Source organism: Erinaceus europaeus, chromosome 15, assembly GCF_950295315.1.
Source record: "Erinaceus europaeus chromosome 15, mEriEur2.1, whole genome shotgun sequence".
Taxonomy (NCBI): Eukaryota; Metazoa; Chordata; class Mammalia; order Eulipotyphla; family Erinaceidae; genus Erinaceus; species Erinaceus europaeus.
Window position 1 is genome coordinate 21340817 of NC_080176.1, and position 16516 is coordinate 21357332.

At 59.8% G+C, this 16516-nt stretch overlaps 2 protein-coding genes across 6 annotated transcripts in view; one reads left to right on the plus strand and one right to left on the minus strand.

Moving 5' to 3' along the window:
* The window catches only part of PRKAR1B (protein kinase cAMP-dependent type I regulatory subunit beta), a 28933-nt gene extending 20839 nt beyond the window's left edge, over positions 1-8094 (minus strand). The window contains exons 1-5 of one of the 3 annotated variants that reach the window (XM_060173187.1): positions 5331-5348; positions 5056-5076; positions 4537-4712; positions 655-825; positions 243-334 (exon numbers count right to left, since the gene is read on the minus strand). In XM_060173187.1, coding sequence (XP_060029170.1) covers positions 243-334; positions 655-825; positions 4537-4692 — 419 coding nt within the window. In that variant the 5' untranslated portion in view covers positions 4693-4712; positions 5056-5076; positions 5331-5348. Of the gene's footprint in view, positions 1-242; positions 335-654; positions 826-4536; positions 4713-5055; positions 5077-5330; positions 5354-8075 lie in introns of those variants that run through there. The other 2 variants (XM_060173186.1, XM_060173188.1) reach the window with 2 other exon arrangements.
* Positions 8095-8719: 625 nt separating this feature from the next.
* On the plus strand, positions 8720-16264 carry DNAAF5 (dynein axonemal assembly factor 5). Of its 3 annotated transcripts, none has more exons than XM_060173155.1 (13): positions 8720-9340; positions 9515-9699; positions 11969-12093; positions 12263-12381; positions 12534-12766; positions 13081-13293; positions 13558-13701; positions 13759-13942; positions 14180-14327; positions 14538-14688; positions 14859-15015; positions 15202-15393; positions 15689-15852. In XM_060173155.1, the coding sequence occupies exons 1-13, from the start codon at positions 8755-8757 to the stop codon at positions 15718-15720; spliced, it is 2469 nt and encodes an 822-aa protein (XP_060029138.1). In that variant the 5' UTR covers positions 8720-8754; the 3' UTR covers positions 15721-15852. The 3 variants fall into 3 exon arrangements, with proteins under 3 accessions (XP_060029138.1, XP_060029137.1, XP_007525181.1); XM_060173154.1 differs by having other exon boundaries at positions 8721-9340; positions 15712-16264; XM_007525119.3 differs by having other exon boundaries at positions 8721-9340; positions 13774-13942; positions 15712-16264.
* The last annotated feature ends 252 nt before the right edge of the window (positions 16265-16516 follow it).

Sequence of the window (16516 nt, forward strand, 5' to 3'; positions counted from 1 at the left end):
CCCCATGCCCTGTGAGCCGCCACATCTGGTAAGCCCCCCTACATCATCCCCCACAGCCCAGGAACCCCCTCCCATCCCTCCATGACCCCATTCCCCAGGAGCCCCTGCCTCTCATGCCCCCCACCATGCCCCATGGCCCCCATTCTCCAGGAGCTCCCTGCCCCCCATGCCCTCCAGCATGCCCCATGGCCCCCCATTCCCCAGGAGCCCTTGCCCACTGCCCCCCCATGCCCTCCACCAACCTCCTTTCATTGTCGTCCAGGTGGGCAAACAGCACGTTCCTGGAGATGGCCTTGGCCAGTGCAGTCATGGTCTTGTAGTCCTTGGGGATGACCTGGGGGGCACCCAGACTCGGAGGCAGCCCAGCACCAGCTCAAGGCAACCAGACAGAAGGCAGGCAGACAGACAGACACAAGAAAGGATGTGCAACAACCCCCCCCAAGGCTACTTAGAGATGGGGGGGCCTGTGGAGGCACCCTGAGAGGAAGAAGCTATGGGAGGGAGCCCTTTGGGGGGGCCCTGAGGGGATGGAGCCCCACATGGTGGGGCCTGTGGGAGCCCCATGGGGGGCCTTGTGTGGTGCCCTGTGGGGGGCCTGTGGGAGCCTCAAGGGGGTCTGGCACCAGCCTCCACCCACCTTGCCCCCCCACCCACCTTGCGCACGTAGGACACGGCATCCTCTTCCGTGTACACCTCAGCGCTCACTCCCCCCCGCCGGTGCCGCACTTTCACCGCAGGGTTGTGTGGTGTAGGGGACACATCTTCATCGTGGGGGTCCGACTGGGAGGCTGACTTCTGCTGGGCCAGGATCTGCCTGGTCTCCTCCTGCAGGGGCAGGTGGGGACTGCATGTGGATGCCCTCCTCAGACACGGCCCAGCCTGACAGAAGCCCTGGCCAGCGGGAGCTCTCTGGGCTCACCAGCCTGAGACCCAGGTTCAAGCTCAGGCACAGCACAGAATGTTGCTAGGGGTGGGGGACGTTTGTTTCTGTTTCTGTCTCTCTCCCTACCTTTATCTCAAACGTCAATTTTATTTTTATTCATTTATCTATTTTTGCCTCCAAGGTTATCGCTGGGGCTCAGTGCCTACACTATGAATCCACTGCTCCTGGAGGCCATTTTTTTCCTTTTGTTGCCCTTGTTGTTTATCGTTGTTGTTATTATTACTGTTTTTGCTGTAGCTGTTGTTGGATAGGACAGAGAGAAATCAAGAGAGGAGGGAAAGACAGAAAGGGGGAGAGAAAGATAGAAGTGAATCCCCTGCAGGTGGGGAGCCGGGGGCCCAAACTGGGATCTTTACACTGGTCCTTGCACTTCACGCCATGTGTGCTTAACCCACTACTGCACTACTGTACTTAACTGCACTACTGCCCCACCCAGCCTCCTATCTATACTTTAGAGGGAAAAAACAAACAAAAAACATGGAGAAACTGAATTTCAAAGATGACACCCTTCAGGCAACAGACACCATAAGAAGAGGAACTGATGGCAGCACCCCATGGCCACTGGACAATTTGTGGCTCTGGCTGAGGGCACATCAAGCCCAGCGGGAACGCTCCCGGAGGAGACACTGAGGAGCCTGAGGCTTCTCTTAACTCAAGAACTCAGCACAGGGCTCAGCAGTGGCATACCTGGCTAAGTGCAAGTGTCACCATGCACAAGAACCTGGGCTCGAGCCCCTGCCCCCCACCAGCAGGGAGGAAGCTTCACGTGTGGTGGGGCAGGTCTGCAGGTGTCTCTCGGTCTCTCCCCCTCTCTATTCCCCACCCTCTCAATTTCTCTCTGTCCTATCAAAAAATAATAATAATAAAATATTTTAGGGGTAGGGTAGTAGCGCAGCAGGTTAAGCTCACATGGCGCAAAGTGCAAGGACTGGCATAAGGATCCCGGTTTGAGCCCCTGGCTCCCCACCTGCAGGGGAGTCGCTTCACAGGTGGTGAAGCAGGTCTGCAGGTATCTGTCTTTCTCTCTCCCTCTCTGTCTTCCCCTCCTCTCTGCATTTCTCTCTGTCCTATCCAACAATGACATCAATAAAAATAATAATAACCACAACAATGATAAAACAAGGACAACAAAAGGGAAAATAAACATTTTCCAGGTTCAAGCCCCCGGTTCCCACCTTCAGGGGGAAAGCTTTGCAAGTGGTGAAGCAGTGCTGTAAGTGTCTCTCTCCCTCTCTATCACCTCCTTCACCTCTCAATTTCTGGATTTCTATAACCAATAAATAAATAAAGATAATTAAGTTTTTTATATTTTTTAATATTTATTTTCCCTTTTGTTGCCCTTATTGTTTTTTATTGTTGTTGTAGTTACTATTGTTATTGATGTCGTCTTTGTTAAATAGGACAGAGAAAAATGGAGAGAGGAGGGGAAAACAGAGAGGGGGAGAGAAAGATAGACACCTGCAGACCTGCTTCACCGTCTGTGAAGCGACTCCCCTGCAGGTGGGGAGTCAGGGACTCAAACTGGGATCCTTACACCGGTCCTTGTGCTTCATGCCACCTGCAATTAACCCACTGAGCTACTGCCCAACTCCCTAAATTTTTTTTAAATTTTAAATCCAGCAGAAGCACTTGAGCTTCAGCCACCCCAAAACTGCTGAGTCCCAGAAGTCCATGCTGGTACCTGGGGTGGGGTTAGAACCTGGGACTAGGCAGGCAGACTCTGGGGCAGCTTTGGCTGTTCCTTCTACAGCTGAGCAGGCACCCACAGCCGTACCTCCTCAGCACACCCACGAGAAACCTCTGCAGAGGCCTCCAGGTCTGGTGCTCGTGGCCAGGGTTGGGGGATGGTGCACTGCAAAGCTCAGACAAGCCCAGCCCCCACACCTGTGGCAGAACCTCAAAGGTACAGAGGCCGTTTTTTCCTTCCCCTCCCTCCTTTTCTTCTTTCATGAGATAGGACACCTAGAAATTAAGAGGGTGGTCTGGGAGGTGGTGCACCGGACTCTCAAGCATGAGGTCCCGAGTTCAATCCCTAGCAGTGCATGTACCAGAGTGATGTCCGGTTCTTTCTCTCTCTCCTCCTATCTTTCTCATTAATAAAATAAATACAATCTTTAAAAAAAATTCAAGAGGAAAGGGGTACATAGGGAGAAAGATACCTGCAGCCCTACTTCACCACTTGTGAAGTTTCTCCTCTGCAGGGAAAAAAGGGGCCTCAAACCCTGGTCCTTGCACATGGCAACATATGCTTAACTGGGTACGCTACCACCCAGCCCCCCTCTCTGTCTCTACCTCTAAAATAAATAAGCAAATCAGCTCATTGGCAGAAAGTGAAACATCAAGTGCCATATGACACAAACCTGCAAGGAAAAAAAAAAAGGAAAAAAAGAGGAAGAAGAAGAGGAGGAGGAGGAAGACTGAGAAGGAGAAGGAGAAGGTGAAGAAGAAGTAGAACAGAAGGACCGGCATAAAGATCCTGGTTTGAGCCCCGGGCTCCCCACCTATAGGGGAGTCGCTTTACAAGCAGTGAAGCAGGTCTGCAGGTGTCTATCTTTCTCTCTCCCTCTCTGTCTTCCCCTCCTCTCTCCATTTCTCTCTGTCCTATCTAACAACGATGACATCAATGACAACAACAATAATAACTACAGCAACAATAAAAAAACAACAAAGGCAACAAAAGGTAAAATAAGTAAATAAATAAATAATTTTTAAAAAGAAGAAGTAGAAATAATCACTTGATCACTTGTCCTGGGCTGGCCTTCCTGGCACAGAAATGTCACATGAGGGGAACTAGACAGCTACGAGGCGGGTGCAGTGGATACAGCACTGGACCCTGGAGCCTGAGGTCCCAGGTCAGGTCGCCGGCATTGTACATGCCAGAGCAGGTCTACAAGGTGGGCACAAAGGCCCCTCATGTTGTGCTCCTGAGGCTCTCACAAAAGGGAGCTTCCTAGGCTCTGCCAAGGGCGCTGGCTTCACCAGCACAGCCCGGAAATCCAGGGTCACCTGCACCCCTGCACCGCCCTGTCCTGCGTGTCCAGGGGCCACGGAGACCACATGGGCCAAGCCCACAGAGGGCAGCCTCCCTGACACATGGCAACCCAGCATGGGGTGTACCAGGGTGCACTGTCCAGCCCCCCAGAGCTAGGCACACCCCCCAAAAAAGGGGACAGACTGGATGTGGGGGGTCAGGACGGGGGGGGGGCAGTGAGGTGCCCACCTGCATCCCATAATGAGTCCCAAAATTGGAAGGAGGTCCCCAAGGTGGGGGGCACCATGGGTCCCTGGAACGGACTGGGTGCCTGGGGAGGGTGATGGGTTCCCTGGGTGGGCAATGGGGAGGAGACGAGAATGGGGATGGTGATAGGTCCCTGGGGGAGAGTACTATGGATCTCTGGGTAGGATGGGTCCCTGGGAGGCCTATGGGTCCCTGAGAGGAGGGAGTGGGGTGATCATGGGGCCCCTAGGAGGACGATGGGTGGGGGGGACAATGGGTCCCTGGGAGGAGGGGTGGGGGTGGTGATGGTGTGTGGGGGGGTCCCTGGGAGGGCGCTGGGTCGGGGGTGGGGGTGGGGTCGATGGGTGGCGCTGACCTTCTCCAAGCGCTCGAAGTGCTCGCGCAGGAAGCGCAGCGGCCGCTCGGGCCTGTCCACGCACAGCAAGACCACGCACTCGCGGAGCACCTGCTGCAGCCCGTGGCGCCGCACGTACAGCTCGCAGCCGGGCAGCGCGGCCTCCTCGTCGTCCATAGCCGCGGCCGCCCCGGGGCCTGCGGGGAGCACAGCTTTACCGCCCGGCCCCCGCCCACCCCGGCCGCCCCAGCCTCCGCTCCAGCCCCGGGGGACGCTTGGCGGGGGGGGGGGGGAGGAGGCCGGGCACCAGGGTCAGAGTCGGGGTGGGGGGGGCCGGCCCTAGGGTCAGGGTCAGGGTGGGGGGGGCACCAAGGCCCGAGGGTAGGGGACAATCGCGGTGGCCGGGCAGGGGCTGAGTCACAATGCAGGGTCGGGGGACAGCGCGCTGGACTCAGACCCCCGACCCCAGCAGCCATGCCGGGGAACGGGACCCGAAGGCCACCCCCGCGGGGACCCCCGGCTCCCAGTCCGGCCCCCTACCTGGATGCGCAGCGCGCGAGGCTGGAGGCGGGGACGCCGGGACGCAGGGTGAGCAGTCCCGCACTGCAGCGACCCCGCCCTCCGCCCCGCCCAGATCCCCTCCCCATCCTCTCCCCCACTCTCCCCCGCCCCGCGCTGCCCCCTCTCCCCCTCCCGTCTCACCCCACCCCCATCTTGTCCCTCTGGGTTTACCACCCACACCCATCCCGATCTGCCCCCCACCGCAGCCTCCAGGGCTCCCTCCCCCTTCTCTACCCCCCTACCCCAGGACCCACCCCGCCAACTACTGGCTGAAGCCCCAGGCTCCTCAACCCTCCAAAGCCCCCCATCCCTTGGGGGGGACACACTGCAAGCCCCACATTAGGCACTACACGTCCACCCCCAGAGTGCCGTTCCCCTTGTCCAAGCTTCACATCTACACTGCCCCCTCCTGCCTGCCCAGCGTCATGGCAGCCACAGGCGTTGCACACTGCAGGATCTGCACTGCATCTGTGCTAACTGGTCTACACTTGGCCCCCACACAGTGCCTTCACATCTACACTAAGCTGGTCTACACCGCCAGCTGCAAAGGCCCCTCACACTACTCTCCCCGGGGGGGGGCTTTCGGGAAAGGGGAGCTTCATAGTCTCAGTGAAGGGCACCAGCTTCGGGGACCAGGAGGTAGACCAGCGCACATGGAGCAAAGCACACGAATCCGCATAAGGATCTCAGTTTTAGTCCCAGCTCCCCACCTGCAGAAGGGTCGCTTCACAGGGGGTGAAGCAGGTCTGCAGGTGTTTATCTTTTTCTCCCCATCTCTGTCTTCCCCGTCTCTTTCCATTTTTCTCTGTCCTATCCAACAACAACGACACCAAGAACAACAATAATAACCACAACAATAGAACAACAAGGGCAACAAAAAGGGAATAAATATTTTTAAAAGTTTTTAAAAATAATAATAATAATTAAATAAATAACAAGGGCAACAAAAGGGAAAAAATAGCCTCTAGGAGCAGTGGATTAATAGTGCAGGTACCAAGCCCTAGTGATAACCCTGGAGGCAAAAAAAAAAGCTTTACCAGGACACCTAAAAAATCCAGGGTCACCTGCTTCCCTGCACTGCCCTGCCCTGTGTGTCCAGGAGGCCACAGAGGACCCCCCCTTGGCCTCCAAGAGACTCACCTCAGGGCCTCATTCTCCCACCCCACCCTCAGCTCTGTGATACCAGCTCACACGCCACCTCTCAGCCCAAATGTCACTTCTGCGGGGACAGTGCCTCCACGCAGGGCCCACCAGGGGCCCAGGGAGGGGCAGTGGGACAGGTGGTGTCTGCAGGGGCATGTTCAGTGGGGGAACCCCACCCTCACGCCAGCATCACATAGGTTGTGAGAGATTATTGGCCATGTGGGTCTGGGTGCAACCTGCATACATTTCACAAAATGTCCATATGGAGTCCACTCTGGTGTTTCTCTGGGGGGGGGGACTGGGGTGTAGTTTGAGAGGCATGTTAGGCAGAGGGTAACGGGGGCAGCATCCAGCCAAAACCCAGGACCCCAAGTACATGTGCTCCCCCAGACTAGAGTGTGGGCTTCAGGGAACAGAGGTGAGCCACAGCTGCGGGGGACCTGTCACTTGACGTCACCATGTAGTGTGGGTCCTGGCACAACAAGCATAAACCCCCTCAGGGGACCCCAGAAAAGGGGTTCAGGCAGGGAAGCATCTCCACAAAGCTCTCTGGCCTGTGTGCTCCTGCTCCCCAAGTCCCCATGTTCAATCAGCCCAGCAGAACGGGTGGGAAGGGGTCTGTGGGGGAACAGGCGTGACCACACTATCACTACATCTCTGTGTGGCACGGCACAGCCCTCTCCCCCACAAGACATGCTCACCAGTGGGTGGCCCCAGCAATGTGTCCTGCCATCCCACCCTGGTGCTTCAACTGAAGGGTGGCCCCAGAGTCTATGGAGAGAAGAAGGGCAGAGGATTAGGAGCCACCTTTGAAAAGCACAACACCTAGCATCAAATGTCAGCCTTGAAAGAGTTAGATTCAGTGTGGCCCTGAAATGAAGGACACTTGTGGCCCAGCAGGTGGCAGCAGTGGGTAAAGCATAGAAAGCCCCAGTTTGTCCCTAGTTCTCCACCCCCTCTCCCACTCCACTAATAAATCTTTAAAAGAAACTGGAGACATGAGATGGGGGTAGATAACATAATGGTTATACAAAAAGACTCATGCCTGAGGTGCCGAAGTTCCAGGTTCAGTCCTCCAACCATCATAAGCCAGAGCTGAGCAGTGTTCTGGTTAAGAAGAAAGCAGAAGGAGGAAGAGGAAAGAAAAAATACGGAGGGGCCGGTGGTGGTGCACCTGGTTAGGTGCACATACTACAGTGTGCAAGAACCCAGGTTCAAGCCCCTGGTCCCCATCTGTAGGGGTAAAGCTTCATGAGTGGTGAAGCTGGGCTGTAGATGTCTCTCTGTCTCCCTATTTACCCCTTCCCTCTCAATTTCTGATTGCCTTTATCCAATAAGTAAACAAATAAAAAAGAAAGAAGGACAAAAAAATGTTTATTAGTGAGAGGTCCCAGAGCATACCTCTGGCGCAGGCGGTGAGGGCAGGAAGCTTGGGACTTGTACCTGTAAGTCCGGTACTCTGGCCCTGTGGCCCCTCCTAGACGCCGGACGGTGCTGTCATCCTGGCCAGGCAGCAGTGCTGGGACTGGCCCAGCCACAGAGGGAGAACTGGAGCACGGGAAGCCTCCCCACCACAATAGTACCCCCACGTGGTGGGCCAGGTGTCAGGGTGCAAGGCCACATGCAAGGCAGGTGGTCCTCAGCCCAGCTATATCGCTAGCCCTGGACAACTGTGGCTTTTGGAAGACGAGGTGCGCGCCCTGAGCTGCCTGTCTGGCCACTTTTGGGAACCAGGTGACAACAGGCCCTGTCCCTCCAATCTGGTCTGAGCTCCCCCTTAGCCGGGCTGTGGCTCTCCACGGGGTCAACTGTCCCCAGGTGCTCAGGCAGGTCCCCTGGAACTGGTGAGGGCATACCCATGGAAGGATGTCACAGTCCGAGAGCCAGTCCCCCATACCACGAAAACCCAGTCCTCCTGCCCCTCGGGGTCTGGGGGGCGATCAGGTCTCCATCCCTCCAGGGGACAAAGTTCAAGAACCACGCTGATCAGTCACGTGGGGATTAGGCAGGCCCCACCCCCAATGTTTGGCCCCCGCCCAGCCGACTTGGCTCCTCCTGTTTCTGTGCCGTGTGCCCCGCCCACGTCTGGGCCTGTAACCCAATCCAAGGCTGTCCACCGTTCTGGCCCCGCCCTCAACCCCCATATGCAATCCTAGGCCGGCTCTCTTAGCCCCGCCCCTGATCCCGCCACCCAATCCGAGGCTGGCCGTGCTCCTGGCCCCGCCCTCCCTCGCCAGCCAGTCCAGGTTAACTGGAAGTCTTATCCCGCCTCTAACCCCGCCCCCGCCCAATGGCCAATTTCCTCAGAGCTCCGCCTCCAGCCCCCGTTATCCAGTGACAGACCGCTCACTTCCTGGCCCCGCCCACATCTCCGGCCCCACCATCCAATCCTGAAGCGCCTACTCTCCTGGCCCCGCCCCTAAAGGCCCCGCCCATCCGCGCTGCAAGTTGCCTGTAAGTTCTGCTTGAAGTCAGACGGAAGTTGTGTCATCGTCAGCGCGCCGGTTTCCCCTGGCGACGCACAACGCGGAGAAGATGGCGGCGTTGGTGGCGGCCGAGGCGGGCGCTGAGGACCCCGCGGACCCTGTGGACCCGGTGGCCGAGGCGGCCGAGCTGAGCCGCACCCTGGGCCGTCTGCTGCCCGGGCTGGACGCCGACTGCAAAGCGGGACGGCGGCGCGCGCTCGAAGCTCTTCAGCGGGCACTGGAGGCAGCGGGCCCCCCGGAAGCCTTCCAGGGCCCCTGGGCGCGCCTGTTGCTGCCGCGGTTGCTCCGCGGCCTGAGCGACCCCGCCGAGGGCTGCCGCGCTCTGGCCGCGCACCTTCTGGAGCTGGGCCTGCTCCGCGCCGCGCACCCCCGCGACGCCCTGCCACGCCTGCTGCCTGCGCTGACGTCGCGCCTGCTGCCCGCGCCCGGGACCCGCCGGCCGCCCGAGGGCTGCGAGGAACTGCGCCTGGCGCTCGTGCAGCTGCTGCGCCTGGCCGTTCGCCTCGGCGGGCCCGCGCTCGCGCCGCTGCTGGACGACGCCATAGCCGCGCTGCGTGCCGCCCTGCACGACCCGTTCCCCGCCGTGCGCCGCGAGGGCTGTCAGTGCGCCAGCGAGCTGGCGCGGGCCACGCCGGGTGAGGGAGGCCGTGGACAAGGGCCCCGGCTCGGTGGGCGCGGGGGAGGTGCTGCCCCAGCCACCGTGGGGCAGAGCGCTCGCCCGAGCCTTCAGCTGTGGGCACCCCGGGTGGGCAGCTGAGGGGAGGAAGCGGGACAGGGCCTGTGACGCTGCGTCTCCTCCTGCCCTGCAGACCATTTCCACATGCAGGCCGAGTCCCTGGTCAGCCCACTGATGCAGACCATCGCCCACCAGCACTGGAAGGTGCGGGTGGCTGTCATCCAGGCCACAGGCACTGTGGTCCAGTTTGGCGACGGCAAGTTGGTAGACGAGGTGCTGCCCCACTTCGCCCAGCGGCTCTTTGACGACGTCCCGCAGGTCAGTGGGGGGGGGGGCTCTTTATCCCCCCTGTCCCTGAGACACTTCCTTGGCAAGGTTTTGAACGAGAGCTTCACACTGCCCTGGCCTCCTTTGGGGGAAGGAGCTTCTGCTGCTTCCCGTACTTTTCTTTTAATATTTATTTATCTGTCTATTTCCTTTTGTTGCCCTTGTTTTATTGTTGTAGTTATTGTTGTTGTTGATGTCGTCGTTGGGCAGGGCAGAATGGAGAGAGGAGGGGAAGACTGAGGGGGAGAGAAAGATAGACACCTGCAGACCTGCCTCACCGCTTGTGAAGCGACCCCCAGCCCCGCCCACCGCACGTGGGGAGCCAGGGCGGGAACAGGGATCCTTGTGCTGGCCCTTGCACTTTGCACCACGTGGGCTTAACCAGCTGAGCTACCACCCGACTTCCATACTGCCTCCTGTTCTAACCCTTGGTTGAGTTTTTTGTTTGTTTGTTTGTTGTTGTTGTTGTTTTGCCTCCAGGGTTATCACTGGGGCTTGGTGCCAGCACTATGAATCTACTGCTGCTGGCAGCTATTTTTCTCATTTTGTTGCCTTTGTTGTGGTTATTGTTATTGTTGTTATAACTGTTTTGGGGTAGGACAGAGAGAAATGGAGAGACGAGGGGAATAAGAGGGGAAGAGAAAGGTAGACACCTACAGACCTGCTTCACCACCTGTGAAGCGACTCCCCTGCAGGTGGGGCACTGGGGGCTCTAAGCCGGTCCTTGGGCTTGGCGCCATGTGCACTTAACCTGCTGCCCTACCGCCCACACCCCCTTGGTTGAATTCTAACCCTTGGCTGAGTGCCTCCCACACACTGGGCCCTGGGGCAGCTTTCCCCAAAATCCTCAGCAGTCAGTAAGCTGGGGGTGGGGGCAGGGGACAGGGCTGGACCTTGGGTGTTTCTGTCGGCCTATGGGACTCTGCAGACAGATGACATGTGGGGTCAGCCCCAGCTTCCCTGGGTGGCAGTGCGTGTTGTGGATCTGAGGCCAGGGTCTCCAGGTCAGTGCCAGCCTGACAAGTCCACTAGGCCCTCCGTGTGTCTCCCCGATGGCATCGTTTACCATTTAGTGCGGCTTGTTCAACTGTAACTCAGGCTGTATATCCACTCACTGAAAGTCCAGTTCTGTCTTTGCGAAACTGGCCGTGTCACCTTCCTGCCCGCCCTCCTGGGGTTTCATTTAGATCAGGGAGGCTAGGCTCCTCTCCAGGCCTTTGTGCTGGGATTCATGTGGTGAAGTGTAAAGGAGAGGGCCAGATGCATGCCCTGTTGGGGCAGAAAGGGTGACAGGGCAGGGCCCAGAGGCGAGAATGCAGCACGAAGTGGTGAGAAAGCAGCAGAATGAGGCCATCACTAGAGGCCTTAAGTCAATCTGCCAGCCCAGTGCACAGCTTCAGACAGTGGGGATGGCCTCCCCTGGCCTGAGTTCATCCCTTCCATCGCAGAATGAAGTGGAGGTGTCACAACAACCCCTACTGGAGCTGGGGTGGGGGCCTCAGTAAAGTGGAGAGGCAGGAGGGATGACTGCTCACATACAGGCACTTCACCGATGCCATGTGACAAATCCACCCACCCACCCAAAACCTGGCTGCAGAGAGTTGGGGAGTGAGCACCGATTGGTGGGGGGCAGCTCCTCGTGTTCTGACAGTGCGTCTCCGGGGAGACAGCGCAGTGTCAGGATGCAGGCTCTTCAGGGAATCCCAAGTTCCATCCCCAGCAAGATCCGGTGAAAATTCAGAAAGTAGGGCTGGCAAGGTATTGCTAACTCACCTGATAGTGCATCTGGTTTCTCAGGCTCTTGACCCCCCACCCCCACCTACACACACACACACACACACACACACACACACACACACACGTTTGGGGAGGAGCCTTAGGGCTGTGGTATGTGTGTACGTCTTTGGAAACATCAATTCAGTACTGGAGCCAATGTAAGGACCACAAGTAAATAGATTTGTTGGCATAGCTGGGTGCTCTGGGCTAGTGTGAAGTGTGACTGGTGTCCTGGGAGCAGGATAGGTGTCTGGTCTTTGCTTTTGGTCAGCAGGAACACTGCTCCCTCACCCTGAGCTGGGGTCACATCAGCCCCCGCCTGCCTCTTGAGTGAAGGGAAGGCCTCATCAGGCTGTCCTCGCTGGGGCTGGGGGGGGGTCCTCCCCCAACAAGGCAGTGGCCAGGGGCCCACCACCATAGCAGTCTTGCTGCACCTCACATCCCTGGCCATCCCCTGACCGCTGGCCCACTTTCTGGGGTGCAGGTGCGCCAGGCGGTGACGATGGTGGTAGGGGACTGGCTGCTGCAGCTGCGGGATCGTTACTCTTTCCTCCACAAGCTCATCCCCCTGCTGCTCAGCAGCCTGGATGACGAGGTTCCCGACATCGCGTGAGCTGGGGCTGGGGGTGCTTAGCTGAGTGGGGTGGGGGTTGGCTGGGCAGGCAGGCGGCTGGGGTGGGTGGGGGAGCTGGGGGACTGAGCAGCATCTGAGCCAGGGTGGGGGAGATGGATGGAGGCCAGGTGGATGGGCGGGCATCTGATCTGAGGCCTGCTGTAGGCATGCAGCTGCCAGCCTCTGGGAGCAGGTGGGTCTGCAGTGGCAGCAGGAGAATGAGGATGACCTCAAGGACAAGCTGGACTTTGCCTCGCCACCTCCCGCCCACCATCCCTCACCCGGTCAGTGCCCCAGCACCGTAGTCCATAGGGCTTGGGGTACAGCCCAGGCCCCCATCAACCTAGCCTTGGAGACACCTGACTAGGGCGGGGGGGATGGGGCTTGGCTAACACATCCTGCTGGCCGCCCAGCCCTCACATGGCCTCTCTTCCAGAGAGCCGCCCGGGGCTGGGCTGCCGTGAGCTGGTCTTCAGAAACCTGTCCAAGATCCTACCGGCCATCTGCCACGATGTGGGCGACTGGGTGGCTGGCACACGGAGCAAGGCGGCACGGCTGCTAGCGGTACTGCTGCTCCATGCCGAGGACCACGCAACACAGCACCTGGAACCTCTCCTGCGCACCCTGCGGCTGGCCTGCGCCGACCAGGAGCCTGCTGTTGTGGCCGCTGTGAGTGCCCATAGAGTGGGGGAGGACAGAGCCCTGGGTCTGCCCTGGGTGGAGGTGCTGAGCTGGGTGTTTGTTACCAGGGCTGGCACAGTCTGGGGCCCTGGAGGCCACCCTGGGCATCCCCTCCACCATGGCCCCCTTGTGTCCCTGCCTGCACTGTCCTCCCAGCCCCGTGTCCCCATGCCATCCTGAGGCTGAGAGGACTATGGGCTTCTGCCCCTCATTCAGGACTCCTGGCGGCTGCCCTGGGGAGGGGCACCCCCGGGACATTGCCCTCCAAGGAGGTTCCCCTGAACCCCATCCCCGGCCCCCAGGGTATGCGTTCAGCCGAGCTGCTGGGCACCTTTGTCAGCCCCGAGGTACTCTTCAAGCTGCAGCTGCCTGCCCTGCGGATGGCACCTTCCCCCTCGGCTCTGCGGGTCCTTGTGGGCATCTTGCGTGGCTGCCCAGCCCCCATCCTGCACCCCCACGTCAAGACCGTGGCCACAGAACTGGCCAGCTCCCACATCTGCCAAGCTTCCCAGGAGGTGAGGTCACGTCAGGAGTGAGACTGTGAGTGGTGGGGTTCCCACAAGGTGAGGCCATGGTGGGGGTGGTGGATGCCCAGGAAGTGAGACTGGGTAGGGACTTGCTCGGAGGCGAGGCCATGGGGCACTCCCAGGAGGTGAGACGTGTGTGTGTGTGTGTGTGTGTGTGTGTGTGTGTGTGTGTGTGTAGGGGGGTTCCCAGGAGACAAGGCTACAGGCCTGTGGGGTCTACCTCCTAGTGACTGAACCCACCCCTACCCCCAGCGTCCCTATGGGGAGCAGCTTCTGATGTGCCTGCAAGCCCTGCTGGCCGTCTGCGGGGGGGACACAGGGGACGCAGGGCTGCCACTCATGCAGCTGCTGGTGGCGGTGACGGCGCAGTGGGGCAGCTGCGGCCTGGAGGACCAGGTAGGAGGGAGCCCGGGGGGATGGGGGTGGGGGCCCTGTGTAGACTTGGGACCACAGCCGCTGCTTCCCCAGGTGGCCAAGACCCTGGACCTGCTGGCTGCAGCAGAGGGCGTGGATGGCAGCCGGGGGCTCTACGGGCAGCACGTGGGTCCCCTCCTGGAGGGGCTGATCACCTCAGCGCAGGACTGGACAGGATACTCGGCCGAGCTCCTGCAGCTCAGCGTGGTGCTCACCCAGGCTGGTAAGGGGACAGGGGCACCCAGCTGGTAATGGGGGTAGGGGGAGCAAGCAGCGGGTGGGGGGAGCTGCTCCCTGAGGACAAGAGGCGTCCTGGCACCTTCAGGCTGTTCTGTGGCTCCACCTGCATGCACATTGGAGCTGGGGGCCCGAGCCACCCAAGGGTACACCCTTCCTGAGTACTGGGCTGGGTGACCCTCAGGATGGGCACCCGCAAAGCCGTCCATCTTGCTGTTCCCAGGCCCAGCCCTGGGTGAGGTGCTGCCCCAGCTGATGCCCCTGCTTCGAGGCTGCCTGCATCCTGCCCAGGATCCCCAGATGCGGCTGAAGCTCCTGTCCTTGCTGGCCCAGCTGCTGTTGCATGCACCTGAGACCCTAGACTCCCAGGGGTGAGTCTGTGTCCCACCTCCACCCCACAGTAGATGCCTAGGGCTGGGTACTCCTGTCCTATTCCTGCCCATGGATGCCCAGGGCTGGGTGCCTCTCTGTGGTGGAGGTGGTGGTCGCCTGGAGAGTCCCTAGCTGGGGACCTCCCTCACCCGGGACCCCCTCTCCTGCCGGCCTGGGCTCTAGACCCCCTCACACCCTCCCTTCTACAGGCAGCTCCACAGCTACCTGGACTCCGTGGTCAGTGACATCCTGGGCCCCAACCTGCAGTGGCGTGCAGGGAGGACGGCCGCAGCCATCCGCACAGCTACTGTGTCCTGTTTGTGGGCCCTTCTCAGCAGCCAGGCCCTGACAGCCCAGCAGGTAGGGACAGGCACTGGGACTGGGAGGAGGGGTTGGGCCTCCCCCCGGCCCCCCCCACCCCCACCCAAGTCTGAGGAGGAGCCAGGCCCAGGGTCTGTGAGGATGGGATAGGCTCATTCCTCCCCCCTTGGGCGTCTGTCTGTGCTCTGAGCCCTCTTCCTGGCCCCCAGGTGCAGGCTATGCAGGACAGGCTGCTGCCTCAGGTGCTGACCACCCTGGAGGAGGACACACAGACTGCCCGGCTCCTCTCCTGCCACATCCTCTGCGTCTTCCTGGATCGCTCATCCAGCCCTGCTGACCCAGAGCAGCTCCTCAAGATATACCCAGGTGTGGCTGGGTGGAGGGCCGTTGTGCTGTGATGCCTCGGCCTGGGGAGTGGCCACTGGAGGTCCTGAGGGCCATGCAATAGCCTGGTGGTCTAGCAGGGACTTCCCTGCCCGGGCTTCCGGCTCTAGGTTCAGGCCTCAGCACCCCCAGGAGACAGGCTGATGACCTGACCACCCCCACCCCCAGAACTCCTGAAGCGGCTAGATGACGCGGCACAAGAGGTACGACTGGCGGCCGCTGGCTCCCTGGGCTCCTGGCTGCAGCGTGTGGCCAGTGAAGGCGGTGGGGCCTCATTCCAGAGCAGCGTCCAGTTCCTGTACCATGAGCTCCTTGTATACCTGGACGACCCTGAACCCACCATCCAGAACGCTGTGCTAGGTGAGGGCAGGGGACCCTGGTCAGCTCAGACCCTGGGCTGGTGGGAGGAGCAAGATCAACTGCACATGAGGTCGAGAGGGCTGTGGGGGGGGGACTCAGGGGAGAGTGGTGTCCCCGTGACTGGGTCCTGACCGGGCAGGGCCCTTGAGAGCCTTGGGGCTAGGCCCTCCTGCTGAGGGCTATCGTGAGGTTAGAGACCATGATTGCACCATGGGACTCAGGGTGCCCTGGGGTCCGTCAGCAACAACAGAAAGCCATTCCTAAGGGCCTGGTCCCACAGCCCCCACCCCTGCAGCAGGTGATGCTCTCCTCCTGCAGGCATCCTGAAGGCAGGTGCTGGGCTGTTCCCCGAGCTCCTGGCGCGAGAGGCGGAGGCAGTGGCCCACAAGCACCGCTCGCCTGCCCTGTGTGAGCAGCTGCTGCAGCATCTGGACACCCTGCTACCCAGCCCCAGAGGCCCAGACGGGGTCCCTGCCTGAGTGCAGCCTGACCAGCACACTCAGAGACAGGTCCACCAGAGCTCTTGATTTTGGTTCCTAAAGCAGCTGTGACACCACCACCCCGCCCCACCCCGCCCACCTGCAGCCAGCAGACCCCGAGTGCGGCCTGGGGAGACGCCTCCCTGCGCTGGATCCCGGGTGGACGCCATGTCCAGACCGGCCTCCTGGTCACGTTGACAGTGTTGGCGGTGAGGGGAAGCCCTGCCTGCTCTGCTCCCTTTCCCACCCAAGTGCCTCTGGGCTTCCCCCAAGTGGAAGTCCTTTCCACAAGCCAAATATTTGTTCCTGCAGGGAAGAAAATGCTGTTTCCCAGCACTCATGTTAACTTCTATGCATCAGCATTTGAGAATTTGATTAAACTATTTATTGTATTTCTCCTGTCTGCTCTTTGTTTTGCTTCTGGGGCTCAGTTCCACTGCTCCTGGAGGCCTTTTTTCACCATATTTTATTGGGTGGGACAGAGGGAAATTGAGGAGGGAGGGCAGACAGAGAGGGAGGGAGCACCACCAGGTGGTGGTGCACTTGGTTAGGCGCACACATTACAGTGTGCAAGGACCCAGGCTGAGTCCCTGGTCCCCACCTGTAGGGCAAAGCTTCACAAGTGGTGAGACAGGGCTGTGGGT

Bases quoted from the DNA above. Each gene is read 5' to 3' on its own strand.
- DNAAF5 (XM_060173154.1), top strand. From the start codon at position 8,755: ATGGCGGCGTTGGTGGCGGCCGAGGCGGGCGCTGAGGACCCCGCGGAC. The intron at 13,294-13,557 runs GTGAGGTCACGT...CCCTACCCCCAG, and splicing joins TCTGCCAAGCTTCCCAGGAG to CGTCCCTATGGGGAGCAGCT. The intron at 13,702-13,758 runs GTAGGAGGGAGC...TTGGGACCACAG, and splicing joins GCTGCGGCCTGGAGGACCAG to CCGCTGCTTCCCCAGGTGGC.